Genomic DNA, 27,602 nt, shown 5'->3' on the forward strand with positions numbered 1-27,602 from the left:
TCCTAGGAAGATCCATATCGGCGCACACTCCGCTGCAGAGTGAAAATTTCACTCTGGATCATTGGTGCTTTTTGCTTACGGACACTAGGCCGTGATCCAGGTCGTATTATCGTCTTCGAAACACAGGTAAATTTACAGTAGTAGAGCATGCACTGGGATTAGAGAGCCACCAAATTAATTTCTCCGCTATTACCTTTTTATAAAGATACAATCATTACTATGCTAGAATGTACACACAGCGCATAGAAATTAAGAAGCACAAAACCATCCATAACAGAAAAGAAGAAAGAATGGAAACTGCACAAGTTCTGGACCCATGTGCTACGTAAAGCAAACTGCACCATCTTTTTCAAGTCACAATTTCCGTACAACACGTCGTCTAACTCCGCGATCTCAGCCGGGGTGCAACGGTCCCTGGCAATTGCTGGCTGGGTCTCTCAATAAAATCGTCTAGCTCTGCTTATTATTTCATTTCCGCCCCCCTAACGGTATAGAACTGGGCGAGGAATGAATCTATAGCAAAAAAAGAGCAGGAACTCCCTTATTCGAACCCACAGGTGTACAATAGTGACATTTTAGAGTACTGGCAGTACTTCTGGCAGTAGTTCTGATCAGCCAGTGTAAGAGATCAAATTCTTAAACATTAATGTAATTGTAGTTACTGAGACGCGTGTTTTATTCAGTATAACTTCAGCCAAATTCACTAAATTTTGTACCCTGAGTTTATGAATGGACCATGTAGATACTTTGAAAGCACTGCTCTCAGATTGCCGACTGGGTAGTACTGGCTCCTTTTGGATGCATGATTAACCAATTTCTCAGTATAAATGATGATAGATGCAACTGTTTTGGTGATGCCGATATGTAAAAGACTTCTGACTTCGATAATTAAAGGTGATGTCATTAAATTTTGTCCCGCACTTGTGCCTCCTTGCGGCCCCACAACCTAGGCTATGATTATGTTTTCCCTCCTTCATGTACCAGTACTTAGTAATCTTGTAGAATTAGTTCATAAATCTTAGGATGTCATAAACAGCTTATAAACTGTTTTCCCCACCTCTTGTACTAATAATTTAAATGGCACCACCTCCAGAAGCTGAAGGCTTCTCACTCTAGTCAGATAATTCGGAACACCCAACAAATGTTACAAGCGGACTGATGACCTCACGACCGCACCGTCGCGTTACAAACCGATTTGCTGAATTTTTTTTCTTCTTTCTTTTCTGTTTTTTGTCTGTAACTGATATTGCGTCTTTATTATCTCTGACGATGCCTTCAGCAAAAGGAGAAGAAACAGTAGTGACAAAGACGTGTCTTGAACCAATACGAAATGCCCGTAAAACAAAAATCACCAAGGCCTTAAAGTATACATTGTTTGATCAAAAGCCTTTATGAGAAAAGTTAAATTTTAGAAATGAACGTGGAAGAAGGTATGAGATCTCATTGATTTGAGTCTCACACCATTTTTCCTACTATGCAGACATCTCAACAACATCGAATTTCCGGAGGCTCGATATTGTAATAACTGAAATAACATCACATACGCTCTACATCTGGGAAGTTTCATTTCGTTTCTTCCTCCCCTTCTTGTCTTGTTTGAATTGTGAGCAGAGCGATTTGTGTGTATCTCTGCAAAGCCTGAGAAGAATTTGAGGTGTGGCAGGAACATGAAGAAGAAGAGACTGGTACACAGATTATGTTTTTCGTAGTGGGAGAGTGTGACGGAAGTCAGAAAGGAGGAGGAAGGAAGTGGAAAGAAGGACCGCACTTCAGGTTCTATAATGGAGGGAACTTTTGAACAAAGGATGTGTGAATAAATATTACGTGCGTGTGAAATGGGATTAGTAAAGCTTTAGTGTGGGTTCGTTTATAGATTCACAGTAGAGTAAGGTTTGCATACAGTGTGTCTAAACCATTTTCGGTTAAACTGAAACAGGCGATAGTGGCCCCACAACTTGTTATATTGAGACAGGGAACCAGTGGTCGGAAATGCATATTCATTGTGTTATGGACATACGCAACGTACATCGCGTAACAACAACGTAGCTCATAGTAATTGTTCAAAGTGCCGAACGCCAGTCTCGATGCATGGTAACGGAGCGTGAAGTTCTGTCACATACTCTCAAAGATCCCATTGCACCAGGTCACAGGCTGCTTGGATCCCAGCTAGCAGGTCTTCATCCTTTTCTACGCGGGTTTCATACAGTAATGTCGTGACGTACTCCTAGAGGGAAAAGTTCAGAAGTGTGAGATCTGGCGACTGCGATGGCCATGGGACAGGGTCTGCTCTTCCAATCCAACGATGAGTGTATGTGTTGTTCATGTGCCCACGGACAACATCGAAATGGGCTGGTGACCTGTCACTTTGAAACCACATTCTTTCGCGGACAGTGATGGGTGCAGTCTCCAAGAACCGGGACAGTACATCTCACGGTAACGTGAGGAGGCAGCAGATGTCCTGCTAGATGTCTTGGACAATGCCCGCCTATACGTTGGCAGAGAATCGTTGCTGTTGGCCACCGATGTGAGAGATTTGGGGATTGTCCTCATTCCAGACGTGGCTATTGGCGGATGTTTAAACACCATCACGGATGAACGAGGCCTCATCCGTGAACAATACAAACTGTATGAAGTTCGGTATTACAGCACTGCGGTAGATAATCCATTGAGAAAAGTGAACTCGGGGCTCAAAATCCGTCGGTCCCAGGGCTTGCACACGTTCTTTGTCATAGGGGTGTAATACCTGTTCCAACAGTACTCCCCACACTGTACCCTTCAAAGTGCTCGTTTCATGGGCGAGTTGAAGGGTGCTTGTTGCTGGGTGATCGGCCACACCATCCAACATCATCTCGTCAAGGTCTGGTGTTCAGACATGTCTCTGGCGGAAACCTTGGCCAGCTGTCTGTGATGTTAACGACCCTGTCTCTCGTAAGTTGGTATCGATGGAGATAAACTTCTTCCACTTACTATGACGCCTGTTGAGAAAGCGTTCTCTGTACTTTCGCGCTACTTTGCGGGCACTACATCCAGCCGCGCGGTACATGAAATGCATGCCTGCCAACTCTCGTGACAAGTAACGTTCCACCATAGATATTTCACCATGGACACAAGCCGTCTAATGCAATGGACAACTGACATCAGTGACAGATGGGGTGCGTGCGGCACAAGTTAATGTGCCAGTGCGATGCATGCGGTCGTCACATGACACACGTGCTATGATGGCTGGTTCAAATGGCTCTGAGCACTATGCGACTTAACTTCTGAGGTCATCAGTCGCCTACAACTTAGAACTACTTAAACCTAACTAACCTAAGGACATCACACACATCCATGCCCGAGGCAGGATTCGAACCTGCGATCGTAGCGGTCACGCGGTTCCAGACTGAAGCGCCTTTAACCGCACGGCCACAACGGTCGGCACGTGCTATGAGCTAAGTTGTGTACAGTATGTCCGTTTGGTGGTCAGGTGTTTACGCTTTTTGTCACCAGCTGCCAGTCTTTGTGAGGGTGCGGCAGAACTTCATGCGCCGTTGCAATAAATCCTCTGAAACAGGCGTTCTTACGAGCTACGTTGGCCGGCCGTTGTGGCCGAGCGGTTCAAGGCGCTTCAGTCTGGAACTGCGCGACCGCTACGGTAGCAGGTTCGAATCCTGCCTCAGGCAAGGATGTGTGTGATGTCCTGAGATTAGTTAGGTTTAAGTAGTTCAAGTAGTAGGGGACAGATGACCTCAGATGTTAAGTCCCATAGTGCTCAGAGCCATTTGAACGAGCTACGTTGTTGCCGTGTTGTTTATGCTCATAACACAATAAATACGCGTTTCTGACATTTGGTTCCATGTCGTAATATAATCAGCTGTGGACCCACTATCATCTTTTTCTGTCAGACCCAGAGCATTTGAGACACTCAAAGGCGGTTTAAGAGAAAGGGTCACGTGTTCCTACAGAGATAGTGTAGGTCAAAATTAGAAGTCACAGTAATGATACGTTTGGAAACTTGTAGCTTCGAGGTTTGGAGCAATCTGTCTCCCCATTCCGATCTGTATTTTGTGTGAATTCGGAAGCCCTCTTTCACAGTGAATCACACATTGTTTCACGTACATCCGTTCGGGTTACGTTACATACATTGATCATAGGCTCCTGTAACGTTTGAACATTGCCGACGTATTGGGCATACTCCAGTGCCTTTAAAAGTCCTCAAAGCTAGGAATCGAGCGGGTTCAGGTCTGGTGAATGGGCAGGACATGCCATCAGACGTCCTCGATCAATCCATTGTCCAAGAAACGTTGTAATGAAGTACTGTGGCACGATCCGTAGAAAATGGGGTGATTCCCCTTCGTGCGTAAACCACATTCGTTGTCTTTCTGCAAGTAGCGCTGGTAACAGATTGCGCGGAAATCGATGATATACAGCACCTAATAATCTTTTTGACAAGTTGCATGGTCTTGTGAGTCCGTCATCGATAATTCTTGTCCATATATTGGTTGTGAAGTGATCATGATGCGTCACCTCCGTAATTCCTCGAGGATTTGCATCTGGTCACAAATGCGTATTGTGTTAATTTACTGTGCCATCTCTTGTGACTCCTGCCTCATATGTAAACAAAATGCAGGGTCCGAACAGTTGATTTCAGCGATATATCTACGTCTCAACAGGTACTGGTTCTCGGACAAGTAATTATACGAACTTCTCTTGTAGTTTTAGCCACTGCTGTCTCCTGTAGGAATATGTGAAAATACCCTAAATAATCCGACCAGCCGCTGAGCCTCGTTTAATGAATGCTGCTCATTCATGCTGTCTTCCGTTTGTCGCTCAGTTCATGTGTAATGGAGGCTCTCCTCTCAATGTCTACCACGTGAAGCCCTGTTGCTCAGTCATCCGAGCCGCTGCTGCTTTTCATCTCAGAAGCGGCAGCGGTAGCGGACTCGCCAACTTGGGGACTAACACCAGCCTTGGCGTGCGCAGATACCCCCGAGGCAGACAGGCTGCCCTGACTACTTAGCCACGAACTCCGCGACAACTCCCCGAGCTGCCTACAGTCCTCTCTCCTGACTGCTATCTCGTGTGCTGGCTTAAGCTGTTACCCAAAAGTGTTGAACACTCTCCTGTGTGGAGCTTAAATGAGTAGATAAAACTATTGAAATGATTAAGAAGTACGTGCACTCATAAAACGGTATTGCAAGATGTTAAATTTTAATTTATTGAATTATTGACATTAATACTACATCACATCTACTCTTCATTCAATAACATGAAATCTCAGTGGAAGGAAGCCCTGGGGTCTCCTATAGCCTGTAGTATTGCAAACACTTTTATATACACTACTGGCCATTAAAATTGCTACACCACGAAGCTGACGTGCGACAGACGCGAAATTTAACCGACAGGAAGAAGATGTTGTGATATGCAAATGATTAGCTTTTCAGAACATTCACACAAGGTTGGCGCCGGTGGCGCCACCTACAACGTGCTTACATCAGGAAAGTTTCCAACCGATTTCTCATACACAAACAGCAGTTGACCGGCGTTGCCTGGTGAAACGTTGTTGTGATGCCTCGTGTAAGGAGGAGAAATGCGTACCATCACGTTTCCGACTTTGATAAAGGTCAGATTGTAGCCTATCGCGATTGCGGTTTATCGTATCGCGACATTGCTGCTCGAGTTGGTCGAGATCCAATGACTGTTAGCAGAATATGGAATCGGTGGCTTCAGGAGGGTAATACTGAACCCCGTGCTGGATCATAACGGCCTCGTATCACTAGCAGTCGAGATGACAGGCATCTTATCCGCATGGCTGTAACGGATCGTGCAGCCACGTCTCGATCCCCGAGTCAACAGATGGGGACATTTGCAAGACAACAACCATCTGCACGAACAGTTCGAAGACGTTTGCAGCAGCATGAACTATCAGCTCGGAGACCGTGGCTGCGGTTACCATTGACGCTGCATCACAGACAGGAGCGCCTGCGATGGTGTACTCAATGACGAACCTGGGTGCACGAATGGCAAAACGTCATTTTTTCGGATGAATCCAGGTTCTGTTTACAGCATCATGATAGTCGCATCCGTGTTTGGCGACATCGCGATGAACGCACATTGGAAGCCTGCATTCGTCATCGACATACTGGCGTATCACCCGGCGTGATGATATGGGGTGCCATTAGTTACACGTCTTGGCCACCTCTTGTTCGCATTGACGGCACTTTGAACAGTGGACGTTAGATTTCAGATGTGTTACCACCCGTGGCTCCATCCTTCATTTGATCCCTGCGAAACCCTACATTTCAGCAGGATAGGGGCCTTTGTGGATACAGAAAATGTTCGACTGCTGCCCTGGCCAGCACATTCTCCAGATCTCTCACCAGTTGAAAACGTCTGGTCAATGGTGGCCGAGCAACTGGCTCGTCACAATACGCCAGTCAATACTCTTGATGAACGGTGGTATCGTGTTGAAGCTGCATGGGCAGCTGTATCTATACACGCCATCCAAGCTCTGTTTGACTAAATGCCCAGGCGTATCAAGGCCGTTATTAATGCCAGAGGTGGTTGTTCTGGGTACTGATTTCTCAGGATCTATGCACCCAAACTGCGTGAAAATGTAATCACATGTCAGTTGTAGTATAATATATTTGTGCAATGAATACCCGTTCATCATCTGCATTTCTTCTTGGTGTAGCAATTTTATTGGCCAGTAGTGTATTATGTCTAACATGGGGACCTTGAGGATTGTCGTCTTTGATTTTTTCCATACTTACAGAATTAGTACGTCAATGCCCAGATATCAGTTTCCTAAAACAGTACGACACAATTCTTAAAAATGGCGAAAAAATCACCTTTGAAAAACAGAAGGCTTCCGAGTACCGTTACATGTAAAACATTTGCGTAATACATCAGTTGGGTGACCATCAAGTCCATAGTTTGAATCGCAGTATTGACAATTTTTTTAAAGTTTTGTTTCAGTTTTGTATTTATTATTGAACGAGCTGTTACCCATGGCTGCGTTTTCATACCAGTAGGCTCAAATGGCTCTGAGCACTATGGGATTTATCATCTGTGGCCATCAGTCCCCTAGAACTGAGAACTACTTAAACCTAACTAACCTAAGGACATCACACACATCCATGCCCGAGGCAGGATTCGAACCTGCGACCGTAGCGGTCACGCGGTTCCAGGCTGAAGCGCCTAGAACCGCACGGCCACACCGGCCGGCCATACCAGTAGCTTTGTTATGATGGGTGATAGTGAGTTAGTAAGCTACTGTGGGTGGAATAACATCAGCTGCCCTCACGTGTCTTCCTGTTCACGTAAGCATAGCTCGTGACGAGCGTCCCGCTCCCCCTCCTCGCAAGCTGTTCCAGAGCACGACGCCTCGTCACGCGCATCGTTGCTATCGAACGGTGGATGCTGAGGGGCTTCGGCAGGAGCGTTCCTTTGTGCGTTGTGCTCCTGGAGTAGCTCTACATTACACATCATGTACAATATGCAACATGCTGTGGAAATATGGATTAAACACACTGAATATTGCATAAGCATTGTATTCATCAGTTTGAATCGCATCGTGTGGCACATATCAACTAATAAAAGGATTTTCACAAATACTATAAATATCATAACTAAAAAAATAGCTTATCCAAAGAGTTAATATTTTTCTCTAATTCGCGTAATGTTCTTCAAATTAATAAATATTTGGAACTAAACACTCTCTAAAGTAGCTTCACATTTCAAGTACTCTCCAAACCAAATTTCGTCGTAATCAGTTCAGTGAGTTACTCATGAAAACGTAACAGCGGAATAGCTTTTGCATTTATAATACTGGTGGCCGGCCGGAGTGGCCGAGCGGTTCTAGGCGCTACAGTCTGGAACCGCGCGACCGCTACGGTCGCAGGTTCGAATCCTGCCTCGGGCATGGATGTGTGTGACGTCCTTAGGTTAGTTAGGTTTCAGTAGTTCTAAGTTCTAGGGGCTGATGACCTCAGATGTTAAGTCCCATAGTCCTCAGAGCCATTTTTATAATACTGGTATGCAAAAACATTCAATTAAGCTATATTTTTTCCGTGATCAGATTTTGACGGTATAAAGCTACACCGCGTCCACGCTATGCTCAAGTTACTTGTGGAAACGCCATGAAACTACTTCTAGTAGTTTTGTAGATTATCGTGTTCAAACAGACAGACGGACAAGACAATTTTACAGATGTATTATTAGTAGAGATGTAAATGTTCATTGACAAATATTAAATCATAATTTTATGAAAATTTTATCTTATATTTTTAATTACTTTATTAGTTTATTCTGTTTAACCCTTTCACAGCTATTGTGATGCACAGGGCGTGGAGAAGAACGTGAAAACACCGAAAAACACAAGACATCACCATGCTTAATACGGTGTAAGAAAACAGCTAATATCCAGAACAGCATCCAGTCGGAATGGATAAATACAAGTCCTGTGTAGTTTTCAGGGGAATCTTACACCATTCTTCTTTAAAAATAGCAGCAAGTTCAGGAAACGATGGTGGAAGTGGATAGGGATCAGGTACATTTATACCAAAAGTAGATCACAAATGCACAGTAATATTGGGTTCTGATCACATTTCGTCTTCGTGCTCACAAAACCAGTCCTGGGCGACGCGAACTGCGCAGATAGAGGCCCTATCTTCTTGGAACACTTGATCTCGGTTGGGTATCGAATATTGTACCATGTGATGGACTGATAAGCCAAATTAGTCACATAATCCTTAGAAGTAATGGGTCTTTGCAAAGTAAACGTGAAGCCCATGCAATACTACGATATGGGTGCCCAAATCATCACCGAACCTTCTCCATGTTTCACTCTTAGCAGCAAGCAGTCTGCACCGTAACCGAGGTACCGCGTACGCCCAGAAGTTGAAAATAATGTGAATTAACACTTATTCCAAATGACTTTCTTCCATTACATCATAGTGCATGTTTTATGATTTCTACAACACGCTTTCCTGTTACGGGTAATTGTATGTCTGATGAGTGCTTTTGTGATTTCAGCTCCCCTACTGTTCCCAACGCTACATTCAGTTCTGTAGTGATTTCTGTATCTGTCGCCGTCTTATTTTTCATCAGAATCCTCTTCAATGAACGCCTGTTACGGCCACTCAAAACACACTTTCGTCCACGATATGACTTAGCTGATGATGTTTTCCCGTTTTGGCAAAGTGCGTTGTGTCTTCGGTACGACGCCTCTTGAAACGGCTACTTCTGCTACTTTGGTCACTGAAGTATCCATCATACGAGCACCAACAATTTCGCATTCACCTCATTCGGACATAATGCAATCAAATCTACACAGCACAGTACTCTTAGCACGACTGACACCTGCAGCGTATTGAGGGCACTGAATAGGTGCCTTTCGTGGCCAAATAGAACAGCTTTACCTGCAGGCTTGTCTAGCATCTGCATTTATGTACAAGCATGCGTTTCTCGCGGTGTTTCCATTTTTTGTCCAACATCTGTGAATGTCCCACGATAGATTACCAAAGAAGCTAGGGCAGTTTGTGTTGTGTCATACTAAAATACACTCGCCGACACAACGGTGGGTTCTTTGGTTTGCTCTGAGAAGAGATTGAGTGGATCTGTAACGTACAGAATATTAGTTCACTATATTACGATATAGATATGGAGATTTATTTAACAGTCTATCAGCCATTTCCATAGGAAATTTCTGAGAATTTACAGCTCAGTCTGAATATTAAAGTTCAATTGACGCAATCAAATGTACAAGACTCTTCACTTGAAAAATAATTCACATAATGTTCACATTAATTTCTGCCTAAGACATTTAATATGAAGGGCTTATTTCAATAGTGGTGCAAGTCCATTTTTCTTCATTTTGAGATACAGAGTCCTAAAGTTAAATGAGCGCTGAAAAATCTGCAGATGAGATACCAGAAATATTCAAGCATACTGCTTCTTGCTAGAGATGACCCTTTCTTTCTGTTTGTGTGGATCATTAATTTGAGAAGCATTATAGGCAGAAAAGTGTAGGTATTTGACTTGTACCAATATTTAAATAAGCCCTTCATATATAGGTTACTTGCTTAAGACGATGCTGTCGTCTTGATCGTAGACTGTGAAGTGGGGTGAGTATTTCCTTGCTCAGTGGCGTAGCAGAGCTCTAGGAGGCGTGGCTACGCCAGCGTTTCTCTTCCGTCGCTGTGGGAGGCAGCGACTATACTCTTCTGTTGTTTCGTTTCGACGTACCTACCTTGCTTCGGCAACTTCGGACGTCACCAAAATTCGCTACATGTTATTGCTACGTATCACTGTCCTACGGGTAAAGTGGAGCCTGATAATTGTTTACCGAATATTTGTAATTACAGTTTGCATTTCTAGATTGTGCTGATGTGCACCCCTCCGTGTAGGCGCATAAGATTACTTCGCGCCTGCCGATATGCAACCCAACAAAGAGAACTGGGCAGCGGGCTGCTTCCTCGCCTTCCCGAACAGTTCGTGTCTATGAATTTCACTCACGTAATAGCTTTTGGTGCATCACAAATGGTGTCCATATTGGGCGCCTGTAACGTGAGTTAAAATCTTGGAGAGATACTGCATCCACAGAGTCTGTCTCTTTTTTGTGTCCTGTATTCTTTGTGCAGTAATCTTCGGGAGCACCGGTGGTAGCTACGAATAACCCTGTGTATCCCATCTTTCTACAGGTTGTAATACGAAAGAACGGGAAATATTTTTTTCGTGTTATTTCTTCTGACAGACATTAATTAGAATAAGCATACAGTGTCTCGACCCCGAAAAAAACTGATAGTTAAAGGATTAATATTGTTAGCAATCCAACCGGAGATAAACCGTTTGAGAGAAGAAGGGAAAGCAAACATAAAAGACTTTTAAATTAATTAAGCAAGTCACTCGCTAAAGCTAGGATACGTCAGCTGAAATTATTTGGTAATAAGAAATAAAGACTGTGGAGAGAGAGAGAGAGACGCCAAGAACTATGGAGTTCGCAGGAGGAATGTCCAGAGCTGCATTAAAATATTGATGAGAAACGAAATACCTTTAAAAAATAAAGCTGTGTTATTTTTCACTCAAAAAATTTCCGAATCTGTCTTCTCCAAATTGTCAGTGGAATATTATCACGACGTAAATGGAAACGAATCTGTTCTCATTACTAATGAACTACTGGTCGTGGCATGGTGTAATATGACCCACCAATATCTATCCACTCAATAACAATGGATGAACCATTCACTACAGATCAGTTCTTGTGCTCCGCTGGAGGGGAAAAATGGAGGAACCCCTGGAATTCTCGAGGAAAAGAAAATGCACAAAGGTTTTGAGAAAGGGAGAAAGGAGTTGAAGGTGGTCACCGGACATATTTGGTAAATGCACAAATTTGGAACACAAGTCTCAGTCCTTTATTCTCAAACACTGTGCACGACAAAGTTTTGCGTGTACTGGACGTCCTCTGCCAGTTATGATGTAATCAAATCTAGTGCACATTAGGAATCTTTCGGTACCAGCGGCTTTAGATATGTAAATGTCCTACTTTGTGCATTACTGCCTTCATTCGATATGACTGGAAGATTTTGGAATTTTATTGAAAAGAAACATCAATACCTACATTTAATTATCAAGTTATTTACAATATTTCCACTAAATTTTTTTACATTTACTTAAAAATTATGTATAAAGTCAAATTAAGTACCGTCGTTGTCCATAGTGTAATTGATTAGGTTCTTTGCGTAAAATTGTAATCCCTATGATATCTCTTGCTTGGTGGAAAGAATGGATACATCAGTGAAGGGGTGGGTAATGAGGAGGCGCCATACCGATCGAATTCTCTTGATTTAACTAGAACAAAATCAGCTGACGAATAGTGTTAAATTCAACCATCGAGCGCGCTAGTATTATTGGAAATTGTTAGTTAGCAGTCATGTGAAATGGTAGCGTTAGGCGTGTCGAAGAAGAGTAGTAATACGCGTCTCGAGCTGTTGCTAAATTTTTTTATTTGAAGGGATCGACAGCTTGACGGATCAAAATCGTGTTCCACTGAGTTCATGCGGATTCCGTAATAAAGCTGTTTTGTCGAAAATCTGACATGGTAGGTTCATGGTTGTGTAAAAATATAGGTTAAATCTTACAAGAATTAAAAACGGCATCCAACCAATGCTAATAATTCAGTTTATTATGAACGTACAGCGCCTTCATTGGTCTAAAGTCGAGAGGTTTATCATTAAACGGCTTTTCACATTCAATATTACGTACGCTTGCTTTTTCGAGGCATGCTGCCGCTGCATGCACACTACCTGAAAAAAAAAATGAGGAACCCAGAAGATATAGTCCCATGTCAATGTAGCAGTGTACACAAACACGCCATCGGCGGATATGGAAATGATTAAATTCTCTGTCAGTAGAGAAACAACTGCCAGAGTGCATTAGTGTTGTTCGTGTTCAGCGTTGTTATCATTCCTGGGAGGGTATATAAGGAGTGTAAACGGCGTCAGATGTTGAGTGATCACTGTGAAGTACACGGAGATGCAGCGTACTCGTGTGAGAAAGCGCTGTCAGCACCGTAAAGGGTTTGAAAGAGGTCTCCATTTGGCCAGCTGGCTGAATGGTGCAATGTCCAAATTTGTGAGGCTTTTAGATGTAACAGTGATCCGATGTAAGACTGCAGGTGAACGTGAGGGCAGGGACCACGTCTGACCGTCACAACGGAAGATCGCTGTTTTGTGCACCAAGCACATTGTAGCCCCATCACGTCTGCTTATTCCATACAAGCAGTGACTCCATGCAACATTCTGTGCCATTTCGCACAATTGGTCAGAGAGGGGTAGCAATCAGACTAGGGAATTAACATCCACGTGTAGAATGCCGTTGACGCTGCTACGCGAACGACTGGCTTTCGAGTGTTGCCGTGGCCAGTAGGCACGGACTGCTGTTGAATGGTGTCGCACTGTGTTCAACGACGAATCGCTGTTTTGCACAATCCTGGATGAGCATCATTGCAAGCTTGGCGGCGACTTCGTGGGAGATCCCAGTCATCCAGTCTCTATTGAGAGACGTATGAAAATGAACTGCCCGCTTCAGTAACGTCGTTATTATCAGAGAAGAATTGGAAGTGTATAAACAGACACATTTTTAGTTATTCTGGAACTCCACCATCATATGAAGCTACTAGTTAAACGTGCAAAATCTTATGTGAAATATTAATAATAAAGATAAAAGACCTTCAGAATTCACTTTCGTCAACGTGTTCTCTTGGTGCACCACGCAATCTCTAAACTTGCTCGAGAGAAATATGCAACAACGTCGATAAGCAATTGATAGAAATATATGTTTTCCATGGCATACAGCTTTCCTCTAGGTGATTAGCAATGGCACTTGTAGTCATACTCTATAGCTAGAGTCAGTAGCATTGTTATCAGCTTATATGCGACAGCAATTAGTTACCTTTCAGCAGAGTCTCCAGTTCATCGATTGCGAGCTTGTCCGTGGTCTGCAGGTCGCTCTCCAGCCCAGATGTGCACACCCAGCGGAAAGGCCCGAATCCCAGCGAGAATATGTCCCTGTGCAGTGGAAAAGCGCCGTTGAGCAACTGTTAGGAAAGTCCCTACCTAGATTAAGTAAAATAAAACTGTTTGTACATTACACATGGAAATCCTTGCACCAAAGATATTGCACTGAACTATATCAGGATCACACCTTGCACAAACATAGGAGAAATGACGGAAGAGGCTATGAGCGCTCCGGCGGTTTTCGTTCTTATATCAGAGGGGTTGGTCATGCGTCGTTGTTATAAAACCCAACAGTTAATTACAGAATTGATCCTTTACTCTTTTAAGTAAACAGACAAGTTTGCGAATAATGTGTAAATAAGAGAAACTATTACAAAAATCCTGTTAGATTAATAATGTTCACGAAACCAGTGGATTACAGTTTAAGGCAAATAAATGTTTATTCAATAATATTCACACATTTAGGAACGACGGCCTCATATAAACTACAGATTCAAACAAAAACTATTAAACAGTAACTAATGCGCGTAGTGCGAGCACAGCATGTAATACAGAAATGATTAAACTATAACTGATGTTTGCAGTGCGAGCAGAGAATCCAGTACAGAAATATGTTCGAGCACGGTTCATTTAACTGCATTAATTCACGAAAATCGGAAACAAACACTCGAAGTTTGAAAGCGCAGCTTCCAAATATTAATCGCGACATAAACTAAAGTTCTTATCCTCACTAACCACTGCAAAAACATGCAACAGATCCATCAAACATGAGTATAATAATAACTGCAGAAAATAATTGCAGTTCACAGCTGCCTCAAATAATGTAAACAAAGCTGAAGTTCGTAATGTCACGCAAAATCAACCACCCAAAACACAGACATGTAATCTAAGTCCAGTGACCAGTTAAGTACGGAACTCGCTTTCAGAAAATTATTCCACGACCAACGAAAAGCTGAGGTACATAACTTTGCACTCACAAAATTATTCCAAGTCCAACGAAAAAGTTAAAGAATGTCAGTCACTCAGCTGCTTGGACGCGCTGTTCTCTCGACCGAGTACATCTATATCTACATCTACACCTACAGCTACCCCTATTCTCGACAAGCCGCTTCACGGTGCGTGGTGGAGGGCGCTTTGTCGACCGCAGTTAGCTGTCGACTATCCCGTTCCAATCGAGAATAGTAAAAGAAGCTGGAGAATTGAACAGACAAAACAGCGTGTATCTGGAAAGTATTATGAAAGCATTTCGTACTCAATGGGACAGGCACTTCTACAGGGTTTTGCAACATTTGATGGCAAGAATGACGTTGTGTAAGAAAGAGAAGTCAATATTCAAAGATATGTTCTTGAATTAGTTATTGTTAGTCTCTTGTAAAAATTTTAAAATATGGTATATGATTTTTGTAGACTAGAGTACTACTAATTAAAATATTAATGGTGTAGTTATTAATGACACTTGAAACAAAAAAATTCTTATTGGCTCTTAGTAAGTTCTCTAGGACGTTCTTAATAATGGTATCAGAACAACTTCTCGAGTGTTTGGATACAAAAAGAGATACATTGTTTTTTAAATTCTCCTGACAAATAAGGGATTCGGCACTTATAACGTTTGATTTCCACACTTTATTTGTAGACTGAAGCAATATATCGGTTCACTGTTTTAAGGAAGCATGCTCTAGGAATTTCGGGATTTCTAGAAATAAGAAAAGATTACAAAGGAAGTTGAATAGATGACGTCACAAATTACACAGAAGCAGCATGGATGAGCAGAGCTGAAGACTGCAACGCAGTGCAACGTTTAGATGAAACCTTTATCCAGAAATGGATGTCAGATGGATGTGGTTTGTGATGATTATGGTTTTGATTGTGACGGTTTATACAATGCGCTTCGCAGCTCGCTAGTCGTGCTGATGAGCGCTCATCGCCGAGCTGCACAGGTCTGTGTGAACAGGCGTTTTTGTGTCATATTCATTATTCACAAATATATTGTCGTTAAAGAATTGCCTTTTTATCTCTCTCGTTTTTTAACCACGTGACGAGCAGGCAGATAATGAAGCGACACAGAATTACCGAGAGCACTAATTGACAGCACAATTCACGAAGCCTCAATTTGTTTCTACTGTTTTACTATTTGGAGCTCTGATATCTGCAATGCGCTTACGTTTCATGTTAATATTTGGTGACCTCTCTTTTAATAATTTACGTATCTCATCAAATATTTACCTGATGCAATAGATACAGGGACTAAATGAGTGCCTGCGAAAATATATTTAACTTCGATAAGCTTTGCTTTACTTATGGATTTTATTTTATGTATGCTAGTATACCTCTCTATATGGGTCCTAATATTAATAGTTCTGTTAGCCAGTTGAGCTAAAATATTATAGGTATTTGCTACATGAGAAAATGTCACCGATTACCTTACTTGACATGTTCAGTTTAATGCCAGACCGCGCAGGTGGGAGGCATAATCAACATAGACATAATTGAACTATATCTTCTCAGTACTCGAGCTGCGTTATTTCTAATAACTAATGATAGACACGTTTCTGTCTGAAAGAGTCAGCAAAGAGAACTTAACGAACGGGAACGAGTCAGATCCTAGAACACACCACTTTCGGCAGTTCGTCAAATAGATATCACTAAACTTATATTTATTCATGTCTGCTGCTGACGGCGTTACAGTGGAGTGGTACCGTCAGGAAAGGCTAATCCGAATCACCCAACTGGTAGGTCATAGGAACTGACTGATAGAAACTCCCAGTTTTATAGCGCGTAGCACGAACCAGTTGTCAGACCGCTATACATCTACATCTACTCCCAGGAAGCCATTTTTGGGTGTGTGGTGGAGAAGATTTTGTCTACCACTGCTATTTCTCCACTTTCCACTTCCAGACGCCACGACTGGTTCCCCTTATTCCGCCTCAGTTACACTATGTGGGCGATTGTTGCGCAAAGACTGTCTCCACGTACGCATACACCATCAAACACTCTACCACGCAAACATTTGGGGTTACACTCGTCTTGTATGAGACGTTCCCAGGGGGTCCACTGGGGTCCGAACTGCACAATAGCCCTGGCTTCGGTGTGGGGCGGCGGTGGGGTGAGTGGACTGCTGTAGCCTGTTGTGGGATTGTAAACCACTGAGGCCTATGGCGGGGACGAAGACTCTCCGTCGTTTCTAGGTCCCCAGTCCCATACAACACAATACAATACAGTCGTACAGACATACCGTCGTTTAACCGTCGCCCACAGTAATAGGCATCCATGGCGTCGAGAAGCAGCAGGATGAGTCAGAAACAACTAAGTGCCAAGTCTGTACAGAATCCCAGTTCGGTTTTACAGAAAGGCCTCTACGGCATTGTCCCCCTATTTAACTTGCATTTATCGTGAATCTCTCGCTCAGCTCATGTCCCAAGCAACTGCAAAAAAGCGCAAGTGACTCCTCTATATAAAAACTGTAAATGAACCGACCATTGTCCTTAACATCGATTTTATGCAAAATTTTGAGCATATTATAAGTTTAAATATGATAAATTTCTTTGAGACAGAAAAACTTCTGTTCTCCTACAATTTGTTTTATGCCGGCAATGCTCGTTAGCTGGTTCAAATGGCTTTGAGCACTATTGGACTTAACTTCTTAGGTCATCAGTCCCGGTAAGAGTGGCGTGTTGAATTCTGTCAGTAGGGAAGTCCCGATTCCAATCAGAAGCTACTATTTTATTCACTAAACGACAACGAGGAACTGTATGAAATGCCTTCCTGAAGTCGTGAGCTGTCAGGCAGCAGCAGAATATCCATGAGGCTGTTCGCGGAGGATGCTGCTATACTCGTCTATAGGTAAGCCGCGACGCCAGAAAATTGTAGCAAATTCGGAAATATGTGTAGATACACGTCGGCCGTTGCAGGGAGTAGTAGGTAATTTTTAAACATGAATAGTCGCAAGCGCAAAATATCTTGGATTATGAGTCCAGATCGACAAAAAGTGGAGTGACTTCATAGAGGGTGTCATAGGACAAGCAGGTGACAGAGATATTCATTGGAAGAACCCATGTAAAGTTGCCACGGAAGAGATGGCACGCCAGTGCCTCATTTTGACGATCCTTGAATATTGCTTATCAGTTTGAAACACTAACGAGATAAGATAATTAGGGGAGACAGCGAATATCGAATGAAGAGCAGCACGTTTTGTACCAGATTCGTTTAGTAAGTTTGAGAGCATTGAAGAGATATTCATCAAACTGCAGTATCAGACGCTGTAAGAGAAACGTTCTGGACCACATAGAAGTATGTTGATAAAGTTTTACACGAGCCTAACGCAAAGGGCTCGTTGCCGCAGGCAGCCATGTACTGTACTGTGCTGGCGCAGCATCGCACCACGACACTCGCCTTGCCGCTGCGGCCCGCCAGTCGCCGAAAGCAGGGACGCTTCGGCATGTGAGGTACTTGGCACGCGCAGAAGCCAAATTGCAACAAACCCTCTGTAATGGGTATAAATGGTGGTCGCCCAGCCAGAGTGGTCGTTGGCTAGAAACAGGGAGTTATCGAGTCGGGATCGCTGTAGTGCTGTGTAAATCCACTACCATTCCACTGTCGTCCTGATAGGACCCCGTGGCAGGACGTCCAGCCGCAGAATTGATAGGCCGGGTATCGATCTGAGATCCTCCCAGCCACGGAGCCACTGGACGCCCTCCAGCGCCAGACGCTGCCAGCCAGCTAGCTCTGTCCAACGCCAAGCCCGACTGTGCCACCTCGAACCGTAGCTGAGCCAGCACCGCGGGCAGCCTCAGTATGCAGACGTCGCTAGATTGCTGCGGTGCTTTGCTTAGTTATACTTATCGACAGCCAGGCTGCGTCACCAATACGCTTCGTGCACCAACGACCGAGAGCATGGTGGAACGCCCTCCTCCTAAACTCTGTTGGGTCGTAAATAGGGGCTACTGCTGCTTATGACTAACCTGACCAACCATCCTCTACCAGAGAACACTCGCAGCACCCTTTACCATACTTCCTGGTAAGAGTCAGGCAACGTATCTCTTACTCCAAACCCACAGTCACAAAATGACCATCAGGAGCAAACCAGAGAAATTCGAGCTTACGCGCAAGCTTTACTGACAGTCATTATTCTCGTGCAGCAGTTAAATTCGTTCATTGTAGGAGGCAGATGATACTGATACCGAAAGTTGCTCCATCAAAAGGCGTAAGGTACTGATGTAGAGGTAAATTTTCGAATGCAATTAGGACAGTATAAACACTTTTAGTGCTGAACAGTGTGCTCCCAAACAAGAGCGTACACAGAATCTGAGCTAGTGAGGGGAGGGGTTAAAGGACCTCATATTAATTTTGTGATAGGGTACAATTTCTTATCAAACAAAAACTTAGGACTAATGAGAAACTGTTTTTATTAATAAAATATTATTGGGTTTCAAGCTGCGTCAAGTGGTTAACTACCCACGAGCTCTCGGCAGATATCTCCTCTGCCACTGTCAAGTGGTTGACTGTCGTGTGCATGCCGCTGTCGTGCTTGTATAGTCGCGCCGTCGACAGTGACGTCATTGATGCTCGGTCCCGCACCATGTATGTAGTGTTTCGGTGCCCCGACTGCCGCGCCTTTTCAACTCTCCAATCACAGGATCCCAGCCCATACTAAGCTGCCATCCACCGTCGTTACTGAAGGTGTCCGATATTTTGATTTCCATTGCTTCATTTGCTTCCCTATCACAGAAGCCGTTGGTCCGTTTAGTAATAAAAGTCTCGTCGAACGCAGTTCGGTGTCCGTTTTGCGGTGCATGTTCCTCCACAGCTGATTTTTCGGAATAGCGTAGGCGGAAACACCTTTCACGTTTTATGCGGCACTACTGAATAGTGCGGACATCTCACCGACATAAAACTGCCTACATCCACCCGGTATTTTGTATATTCCAGGTGTTCTGAGGCTTATATCATCTTTACTGGCTGCATTAGTTGCCGAATCTTTGCTGGGGGCCTGACGATTGTGTCGGTTTTATACCTCTTCAGGAGCTGGCTAATCTTCCCTGTTCTTGAGCCAGTTGTGAGGACTTCGGAACTTATCAAAGGGTAATCGCTGGAAGAGACTATTATTAAGAACCTTCTCCCTCAGGTGTCCAGACCACCCACGTTCTACGGTCTGCCAAAGGAACGTAAGCAGGGTACACTTGTAAGATGTATAGCGAGCACCATCGGATCGCCAACCTACAGACTTGTAAATCATTTGGCCAGCCTCCTTTCGATGGTGGACTCTGTGTGCACCATATAAAGAATACGGCAGACTTAATTCATCGATTTAAACGTCTACGTCTTGATGAAGGAGATGATATGGTTAGTTTTGATGTGGTATCCCTATTCACGTGCGTACTCATCACAGGCGCTATAGCTTTGCTGTCCCGGCTCTTTGACGACACTATCGCGGATTTACTTTAGCATACCCTGACGTTATTGTATTTTTTCCATGGTGGAAAACATTTCAGCCAAACCGACGACGTCGAGAAGGGGAGTCCACTAGCTCCAGCTGTAGTCAATCTCTATATCGAGCATTTCGAGCACATCGCCTTGGACACTGCTTCTGAAAGCCGAGTTGTAATTATCGCTACGTCGATCACATCTTCGTCATACGGTCTCACGGACATGAAAGGCTGGAATAATTCCTGGAACACATCAACAACATCCACGACCACGTAAATTTCACGATGGAAGTAGAGAAGGACGGTTCCTTGCCGTTCTCGGACATCACCGTCCGCCGTACACTCAATGGGTATCTCGGTCAGAGCGTCTACGGCATGCCCACCCACACTGATCGGTATCTGCACGCCACCAGCTACCAGCATCCAGCACAGAAATGGCCACTTCTGAGGAATTTGTAGAGCAAGCTGAAACTGTCTCTTACGCCGAAAACCTGACGCGGGTACTGAGCCACTTACGTAAAGTTTTCAAGGGAAACGATTACAACAGATGAATTTCGCAAGGAATTTCATCTAAGTAGAAAGTACAGTAGAATGTTTTTACTGTTTCGTGGCTCAACAACAGGGAAGGTTAGCTGGCTTCTGAAAAGGCATAAAATCGACACAGACTTTAGGCCCCCGGCAGAGATGCGGCAACTAACGAAGCCTGTGAAAGACGCTCTAGACATCACAACACCTGAAATATACAAAATATCGTGTGGATGTGTCGGTCATTTGTCGGCACTATTGAACAGAGCCGTGCGAAAGGCGTTTCCGCCTACGCTATTCCGAAAAATCAATTGTAGCGGAACATGCACTACAAAACAGACACCGAATTGCATTCCATGAGACTTTTGTTACTAAATGGACCGGCAGCTTCTGGGATAGTTTAATAAATGAGTCAAAGGAGATCAAAATGTCTGGCAACACCCTCAATAAGAGAATTACAGCTAAGTGCGCCCTCAGATCCTGTGATTGGAGAGTTAAGGCGGGCGCGGCGGCCGCGACATCAAAACATTATCATACCTTGGGTGGGATCGAGCACCAATGACGTCATTGTCGACGTCGTGGCTATATAAGCATGGCAGCGGATCCACATGACAGTCAACCACTTGGCAATGGTAGACGAGTATTTGCCGAAAGGTATTGAGTAGTTAACCACTTGACACGGCTTGAAACCTGAGAATATTTGATTAATGGGTATCGTCGCGACATCATGCATTCATAGCTGTTGTTATTAGTAGGTATCTATTATGTACACCGAAGAGCCAAAGAAACAGGTACAGCTGCCTAATATCGTGTAGGGACCTCGCGAGCAAACCGAAGTGCCGCAACACGACGTTGCATGAACTCGACTAATGTCTGAAGTAGTGCTCGAGGGAACTGACACCGTGAATCCTGCAGGGCTGTCCATAAATACGTTCGAATACGACGGGTTGGAGATCTCTTCAGAACAGCACTTTGCAAGGCATCCCAGATATGCTAAATAATGATCGTGTCTCGGAAGTGTAAGTGTTCAAACTCAGAAGAGTGTTCCTGGAGCCATTTTATGGCAATTCTGAACCTGTGGAGTGTCGCATTGTCCTGCTGGAATCGTCCAAGTCCTTCAGAATGCACAATGGACATGAGTGGATGCAGGTGATCAGACACGATACTTACGTACGCGTCACCTGTCAGAGTCATATCTAGATGTTTCAGGGGTCCCATGGTCCCATATCACTCTTACTGCACACGTCCAACACCATTACAGAGCCTCCACCAGCTTGAACAGTCCCCTGCTGACATGCACGGTCCATGCATTCATGAGATTGTCTCCATACCCATACACGTCCAACAGTTCGATACAGTTTGAAACGAAACTCGTCCGACCAGGCAACATGTTTCCTGTCTTCAACAGTCCAATGTCGGTGTTGACGGTCCCAGGCGAGGCGTAAAGCTTTGTGTCGTGCAGTTATCAATTGTGCACGAGTGAGCCTCGGGCTCCGGAAGCCCATATCCATTATATTTCGTTGAATGGTTCGAACGCTGACACTTGTTGATGGGCCAGAATTGAAATCTGTAGCAATTTGCGGAAGCGTAGCATTTCTGTCACGTTCAATAATTCTCTTCACTCGTTGTTGGTCCTATTCTTGCAGGATGTTTTTCCGGCCGCGGCGATGTCGGATATTTGAAGTATTACCGGATTCCTGATATTCACGGTACGATCGTGAAATGTTCGTACGGGAAAATCCCCAATTCTTCGATATCTCGGAGGTGCTGTGTCCCATCACTCGTTCGCCGACTATAACACCATGTTCAAATTCCCTTAAATCTTGATAACTTGCGATTGTAGCAGCAGTAGCCGATCTAACAACTGCGCCTAACACTTGTCTTATATAGGCGTTGCCCACCTCAGGGCCGTATTCTGCCTCTTTACGTATGTCTGTATTTGAATACGCATGCCTATACCAGTGTCTTTGGCACTTGAGTGCATATAGTGCTAAGTTGGAAGAGTGTAGTTTGTATGAGATTTGTGCATATTATTTTGTTACCTGTATACACTCATTGCTAGTCAACACCCAACATATATTCTGACTTACATCAAATTGATACTGAACTGATTTGTTTGTCTATGTGGCGAAGATTATAAGTTTTTAAACTTCCTGGCAGATTAAAACTGTGTGCCAGGCCGGACCTTGAACCCGAACCTTGCCTGTTGCGGGAAATTTTCTGACCGACTGAGCAATCGGGGTGCGATTCACGACCTACCCTCACAGCTCCACTTCCACCAGCACTTTTCTCTATCTGTCGGGTCTAGCACTGGGAGAAAGGATATTCCCGGGAAACGGCTTAGTCACAGCCTACGGGATTGTTTCCAGAATGAATTTTCACTTTGTAGCAGAGAATGCGCTGGTGTGGAACTCCTTGGTAAATCCATACAGCGTCGATGTTCTACGAGCAACAAGTGAGGCTTGCACTGTTATTCTGGCCTAACAGAAAAACTTTGAGAGTTGCTAAAGGTTTTTCAACAAACTGCTGTATCTCTAACAGTTTACAAGTTATACTTTTATTAAATGATAGCAGCATTTTATGGGCACCTTGCTTCATGTCGCGTGAACATCTTATTTGCGAACAGAGATATGTTTGTTGTTTCCGCTTGTTTGCCACTGCTGGCTTTCCGGCTTTGACACTTCTTCCGTCTAAATTCTGCGAGTGTCGCCTAATGTCTTCACATGTTAGTATACTTTTCTTTTACAACGCTTCCTCTTATGTCTCATTATAAATCTGCAAACCGTGCTTTTAAAGTGTTCTTGTTATGATCTTATTAATATTTGCTTCCTCTCACCCATCCTCACTGTAACCAGTCCCTCCCCTGTCTAAGCACTGCCTCTTCACATGTCTCACCAGCCTATATCTCTGTACCTCCGACACCGTAGGTTCGTAAGTTCATACGTTATTTCTATAACCTTCTTAAAATTTGGAAGTGGTTTTATACAACATTATTTATTTTACATTATGTAATTCATACAACGCTAGTTTGCATTACTGATGTTTCTATAACTTATTATCTTTGTACCTTGTTTAAAGATCGTTATGTTTCTTTATTCAAAATATCACTCGAAAATGCTTCTGTTGGCTGAAAGCGATCAACGTGTTTGAAAAGCGAATAAATAAATTGTTTCCAATAAAAGCTGCACACTTCGATGAAGAGTGAAAAATGCATTCTGGTTATAATTTTATATGCTGTGAAACCAACTGCTCTTAAATAATATTGTGTATGTGTGTGTGTGTGTGTGTGTGTGTGTGTGTGTGTGTGTGTGTGTGTGTGCGTGTGCGTGTGTGTGTGTGCGGGTTGTGTGTGTGTGTGTGTGTGTGTGTGTGTGTGCGTGTGCGTGCGTGTGTGTGTGTGTGTGTGCGTGTGTGTGTGTGTGTGTGTGTGTGTGTGTAAGCTGGAAAAATGTGCGTTATCACATTAATTTGCCATAGATACAGCGACGCAATGCAGTCACCACGACCCTAGCGTCAAGCTGCGGTGTTACGTCTCCATATGATCATGACCCTGCTGAGGCCTGAAAACTATAAGGGGTGTTGAATAAGTAATGCAACCCATTTTTTTCTCAAAGCAGTTTGGTTTAATTCAGATTCCAATACACCATATTATCCACCGCCCGCTCCCCCCTCTTTTGCCAACAAACCCTAATTCTCAACATACTCTCTGTTCAGTGCGACGGCCTTAAGGGCACCTCAATTGGAGGACCTGTATGTCCGTTTGGTATCACACACGCTTGAGTACCCATCTGGTGGACGAGTGTGAATACACTACCAACAGAGACGTCGAGTTGAGCAGCGAGGTGTTTGACTGAGATCCGTCGATCATCTCCAATGAGAGTGTCCACAAGTTCCAACACTGCAGCAGTCACAGTTGTGTGCACCAGCCAGAACGCTGGAGGTTGGACAGGTTAGCGACACACGCCTCGCCCAACGACTCAATGTGCTTTTCTTCACCTCCAAGTCTCTGTTCTGTTACATCTTCATATGATCATGAGCCTACTGAGGCCTGAAAACTACTAGGGGCGTTTAATAAGTACTGCAAAGTATTTTTTTCTCAAAGCAGTTTGGTTTACTTCAGGATTCCAGTACACTATATTATGTGTCCCCCCCCTCTCCCAACTTTCTTCTGGCAACAAACCCTGTTTTTCAACATAATCTCTGTTCAGTGCAACAGCCTTAAGCTACCTTAATGAGGGGCCTTTATGCCCAGTTGGTAGCACATAACTTTGAGTGCCACTACTGGTGGACGAGTGTGTCAGCGCTACCAAGAGAGACGTCCAGTTGAGCAGCGAGGTGTGTGATTGTCATTTGTTGATCACCTCGAATGAGTGTGTCCGCCAACATTGCAGCAGTCACAGCTGAGTGCGGCAGCTGGAACGCTGGAGGTCGGAAGGGTTTGCGACAGACGCCTTGCCCAACAGCTCACTGTGCTTTTATTCACTTCCAAGTCTCCGCAGGCATTCTGCAAAGCGCCTACGAGTATCTGTGATACCTTGGTTTTCCTCCAAAATATACTCAATGACAGCTCTCTGCATCGAAAGCACCCCCGTTACAGACGATATTTTGAAGGCTACATACACTTACGATGTCCCACAACAAATTCACCATTTTTTCATACTAAACTTGCCTATAAGAAAAGTGTTGCATTAGTTATTGAACACCCCTTGTAGCTAATGGTACAACAAATATGTATCAAATTCAAAAGGCGATCGGTTGCATATTACACCTATATCGACCACCGATATAATTACTTTTTCTTGGGGTGGAGTGTGGGTGGTGCGAGGGGAGCGGGTGTGTGTGTGTGCGTGGGGGGGGGGGGGGGGGGGATAGATGCCAAGGCCCGACCCTCACTTGACACGTACTTGTTCCCACATAATAATGATTTTTGAGGAGGCGTCCGGATAAATACATGATCGACGAAGACCCACTCAAGGTAGCCAGGGGGTACTGGTTACAAGAACGCCGGCGCCCCTCCCGTACCAACGCCAAAAACAATTAAGTGGTGGGCGCGTTCGCCTGCTCATCAAGTTGCCAGCGTGGCTGGCTCGTTATTACTCACCGGAGAGCCGCCACGCCGCCGTGCACGAAATTGCTTTTTCTCCCTCGAGCTGTCGTTTCGAGACACCGCCTCGCGGAACTGACGTTCCGAGGGGGAATGTGACAGGGGAACTGTATCGATGAGAATCTTAGATGGAAAAATCTGGCGGCCCCAGCGGCCGGATCCATTACCACACTGCCGCCCACATAACTGCCTGTCCAGGACACGCCGCCGCTCTCCCAGATCCTAACATGTTAAGTAAGACGCCGAGGTGGCTATCCATCATTGTTAGCGACTGCTGGTTGCTGCCATCGTCGGTAACAGCTTACACTGTCTCTCCGGCTGCCGTCCGGTCTGAAGGCACCGTCGTTGTAACGAGCCAGCAGACGCGTTGATGTCTGATCCGAGAGACGCCTAACGAACGCATCTACGGAGAGTTCTCAGAGATACTGTATTGTTCACTACAGCTGCTGTTTGCAGACGAAATAATTTGAATGGATAGACATATTGCTGAGCCGGCCGCTGTGGCCGAGCGGTTCTAGGCGCTTCAGTCTGGAACCGCGCGACTGCTACGGTCGCAGGTTCGAATCCTGCCTCGGGCATGGATGTGTGTGATGTCTTTAGGTTAGTCAGGTCTCAGATCACAATATAGTAGTGATGAAGAGTAGGCTGAAGTTCAAGACATTAGTCAGGAAGAATCAATACGCAAAGAAGTGGGATACGGAAGTACTAAGGAATGACGAAATACGTTTGAAGTTCTCTAACGCTATAGATACAGCAATAAGGAATAGCACAGTAGGCAGTACAGTTGAAGAGGAATGGACATCTCTAAAAAGGGCCATCACCGAAGTTGGAAAGGAAAACATAGGTACAAAGAAGGTAGCTGCGAAGAAACCATGGGTAACAGAAGAAATACTTCAGTTGATTGATGAAAGGAGGAAGTACAAACGTGTTCCGAGAAAATCAGGAATACAGAAATACAAGTCGCTGAGGAATGAAATAAATAGGAAGTGCAGGGAAGCTAAGACGAAATGGCTGCAGGAGAAATGTGAAGACATCGAAAAAGATATGATTGTCGGAAGGACAGACTCAGCATACAGGAAAGTCAAAACAACCTGTGGTGACATTAAAAGCAACGGTGGTAACATTAAGAGTGCAACGGGAATTCCACTGTTAAATGCAGTGGAGAGAGCAGGTAGGTGGAAAGAATCTATTGAAAGCCTCTATGAGGGTGAAGATTTGTCTGATGTGATAGAAGTAGAAACAGTAGTCGATTTAGAAGAGATAGGGGATCCAGTATTAGAATCGGAATTTAAAAGAGCTTTGGAGGACTTACGATCAAATAAGGCAGAAGGGATAGATAACATTCCATCAGAATTTCTAAAATCATTGGTGGAAGTGGCAACAAAACCACTATTCACGTTGGTGTGTAGAATATATGAGTCTGGCGATATACCATCTAACTTTCGGAAAAGCATCATCGACACAATCCCGAAGACGGCAAGAGCTGACAAGCGCGAGAATTATCGCACATTCAGCTTAACAGCTCATGCATCGAAGCTGCTTACAAGAATAATATACAGAAGAATGGAAAAGAAAATTGATAATGCGCTAGGTGACGATCAGTTTGGCTTTAGGAAAAGTAAAGGGACGAGAGAGGCAATTCTGACGTTACGGCTAATAATGGAAGCAAGGCTAAAGAAAAATCAAGACACTTTCATAGGATTTGTCGACCTGGAAAAAGCGTTCGACAATATAAAATGGTGCAAGCTGTTCGAGATTCTGAAAAAAGTAGGGGTAAGCTATAGGGAGAGACGGGTCATATACAATATGTACAACAACCAAGAGGGAATAATAAGAGTGGACGATCAAGAACGAAGTGCTCGTATTGAGAAGGGTGTAAGACAAGGCTGTAGCCTTTCGCCCCTACTCTTCAATCTGTACATCGAGGAAGCAATGATGGAAATAAAAGAAAGGTTCAGGAGTGGAATTAAAATACAAGGTGAAAGGATATCAATGATACGGTTCGCTGATGACATTGCTATCCTGAGTGAAAGTGAGTCCTCAATTATTTGCTTG

General features: G+C 44.1%; 1 protein-coding gene across 1 annotated transcript in view; it reads right to left on the reverse strand.

Annotated features, from left to right (window-relative positions):
* The window catches only part of LOC124797819 (urocanate hydratase-like), a 376,388-nt gene that overhangs the window by 151,377 nt on the left and 197,409 nt on the right, over nucleotides 1–27,602 (reverse strand). Inside the window, exon 10 of the mRNA XM_047260847.1 lies at nucleotides 13,432–13,547. Coding sequence (XP_047116803.1) covers nucleotides 13,432–13,547 — 116 coding nt within the window. The remainder of the gene's footprint in view (nucleotides 1–13,431; nucleotides 13,548–27,602) is intronic.

The sequence above is a fragment of the Schistocerca piceifrons genome, chromosome 5 (genome assembly GCF_021461385.2).
Source record: "Schistocerca piceifrons isolate TAMUIC-IGC-003096 chromosome 5, iqSchPice1.1, whole genome shotgun sequence".
In the NCBI taxonomy this organism is placed as follows: Eukaryota; Metazoa; Arthropoda; class Insecta; order Orthoptera; family Acrididae; genus Schistocerca; species Schistocerca piceifrons.